Genomic DNA, 2,902 nt, shown 5'->3' with positions numbered 1-2,902 from the left:
GAATTATAAGTGAAATAATCTGTCTGTAAACAATTGTTGGAAAAATTACTTGTGTCATGCACAAAGTAGATGTCCTAACCGACTTGCCAAAACTATAGTTTGTTAACAAGAAATTTGTGGAGTGGTTGAAAAACGAGTTGTAATGACTCCAACCTAAGTGTATGTAAACTTCCGACTTCAACTGTAGCTAACTTAAGATGAATGCTCTAACTGTACATCTCTCTAGATAAGAGTGTCTGCTAAATGACTAAAATGTCAAAATAAATATAAAAATGTACTCTTGGGAGATGTATTTGCATGGTCCTAATAGTCAGTGGCTGTTTCATGACCTTGCATACAGAATAGAGGGGTCTATTTCAATGCCCTGCAAATGCCTTGAATCTGAGTTGGATGGATGCAGCATATGCAGCTACTGTAGCTGAGAGTAGACTCACACTTATTAAGGAAATAAAATGAATCCTTCTTAATTGGCTGAATGAAAAACCGTGGGAGTGGCCATGTCATATCACATGACTACTTGTACTTCAATATGAGCCATTTTAATGCATGTTTACCAAAATAACTTTGGTTTGTATCATTACTGTAACCTAAGAGTTTCTGTGTGCTTTACGTTTAATTATGTTAGACAAGTGGATATATGTTACAGGTTCACTCTGCCTTTGTATGCCTTTAAAATTATTGTATAGGGTGAATAGGGTTTGTATAGAAACATGTACATATGATGAAGTGATCCCTGGACAAACATTAAATGTTAGGGAAATATCAAACACTGGTTGAAATGTATTGGGGTCAGTTGGAGGATGATAGCTGTTTCAATTGTATTCCTGTTCCACAACATTCTAGGTGAAGTGTTGCTATAGGCAAAGAACTTGCATAACAAATTAATTTCATTTACAAAATATTTTATTTCTCAGTACAAATACATTATCTTCAATATAAAAACATAATATAGTACATACAAAAACACTGGCTTATGGAGTTTCACCTCTCCATAAATACCATGGCAATAGCAAGATAATAACATGATCTCTTGGAATCCTTCATTATTCTCTATGCAGAAGAACCATCAGTTGATTTCAGTTCATTGATCATATAGGGCAGCAATGGGATCATAGGCAAGAATCTGTCAAGCCTCCTCCATTTAGCTAAGCACATAATAAAGACACATAACAATAGGGAAAAGTACAAGACCTGTACAGACTTTTTTGACACATTGGCATCATTAGACATGCTAAATCCTATGCGCATTTCCCCTTTCTAAGAAGTAAAGAAATATATAGCCAAATGTCTCTGAGGTCATGTACTTCTTCAACCTTGAAATATACAGCTCTCAAACATACAGTGCGAGGTAACAAGTTAAATACATCAATATTAAATAAATGTATACATATGTATTATCTGTGTCACTTGAGCTGAAGGCATGGAGCGCCATTGGACACCGTGCATAAAACACAGACATTGTGGTAAAAAATCTGAGTGCAAAACAGGTGTAGTGGAACCCGGATATACCACATAGCAGGTCAACCACAACATTACTTTGGATCAACATAATATATCACAAAGGTAAAATAATACCACATATAGAGAGCAGAAATGTTTATTTCTGTCTCTCTTATTTTCTTTCTCTCTCAGTCCATTCAAACGAATTTCATCAGTGATAGACTATTCGGTTAAGTTCAGTTCACCTCCTTTCCGCGAATGAGAATCGATCATCGGGGAATGAGGGCTCGCTCGGGTCGTTGTGCTCCATTTTAGTAGCTTCCAATGCCGATCTCCTGCTTGTAGCGGTTGGTCAGGGTGTTGGCCTGTTGCGTCAGCTTGGACAGCACCCCGTGGAGCCCCGTCATGTGGAACTGGAACTGCTTCTGCAGGTTATCCTCCTCTTCCTCCGACGATACCTCCGAATCTTCCTCCGCTGAATCCATCCGAGAGATGGGAGCCCAGCTTTCCTTGCGCTTCTTGTCTTCCTCCGCGCGCATCACTCCCCACTCAATGTCACAGCGGATAGACTTGAGAAGCTGGTAGTAGCTGTACATGTCGCCGTCCTCGATGTCGCTGTTTCCCGAACTTTTCAGGGCGGCCACCTCCCTCGCCTCTTCAAGGGGGACGTCCCGCAGCAGGCTGGGCACCATCACCGTCTGGTCCATGTTGTTGACGGCACCGATGAAGCGGTTCATGGAGTTGAACAGGGAGTTCTTCTGCAGGTGGGATTCTGAGATCTGCATCATCTTGGCGACTGTTGTTGATTCTTGAACTTCTTTTAGAAATGAAAGTTATAACTGTCAACCAGAGCTGGATAGTTCGTTTCTTCTTTGCGTGTACCCTGTTCTAATTATTTTCAAATCAGCTTTGGAAAGCGGCTTGTCCTTTTTGTATTAAATGCTTAAACGGAGATTGGTTGCTGGTAATTCTTGTCAGTGCAGATTTCTGTGTTTCAAGCTATGGAGAGAGTTCGGCAATAGTTATCGTTTCTCCTTTTGCCTGTTCCTTCTTCTTTTCGTTTCTGTTCTGACTCTTACTGGTCCCGGGTGGGATCTTTATAGAGCAGGTGGTTTCGTGTCCAAGGGCGTGCCCAGAACCTGTTTGTCAGGATTATTATTTCTCTACAGTTGTAACCGGACTCCAACGAGCTAGCACACATACAGATATTCTTTTTGGGCATAGTTTGCATGAAGGAGAGCGGCCTCCCAATAGCGATTAGCCTACTATCCGGCCCCTGCCCAGTGCCCAGGAGGAAAGCAATTTATTTACATTTTAGTCATTTAGCAGACGCTCTTATCCAGAGCGACTTACAGTTAGTAAGTGCATAAATTTTTCATACTGGCCCCCCGTGGGAATCGAACCCACATGCCATGCTCTACCAACTGAGCTACGCAAACCAAATGATAGGAGGCTCTATGTC

General features: G+C 41.2%; 1 protein-coding gene across 1 annotated transcript; it reads right to left on the bottom strand.

Moving 5' to 3' along the window:
- Positions 1–894: 894 nt before the first annotated feature.
- LOC311129659 (mid1-interacting protein 1-B-like) lies at positions 895–2,504 on the bottom strand. The gene has a single exon (XM_084162031.1). It carries the CDS (start codon positions 2,226–2,228, stop codon positions 1,752–1,754), a length of 477 nt encoding a protein of 158 aa, XP_084018157.1. The 5' UTR covers positions 2,229–2,504; the 3' UTR covers positions 895–1,751.
- Positions 2,505–2,902: the final 398 nt, after the last annotated feature.

This window comes from Coregonus lavaretus (genome assembly GCF_964263955.1).
Source record: "Coregonus lavaretus genome assembly, chromosome: 5".
NCBI lineage: Eukaryota > Metazoa > Chordata > Actinopteri > Salmoniformes > Salmonidae > Coregonus > Coregonus lavaretus.
This window is presented reverse-complemented; position numbering and strand designations above follow the sequence as displayed.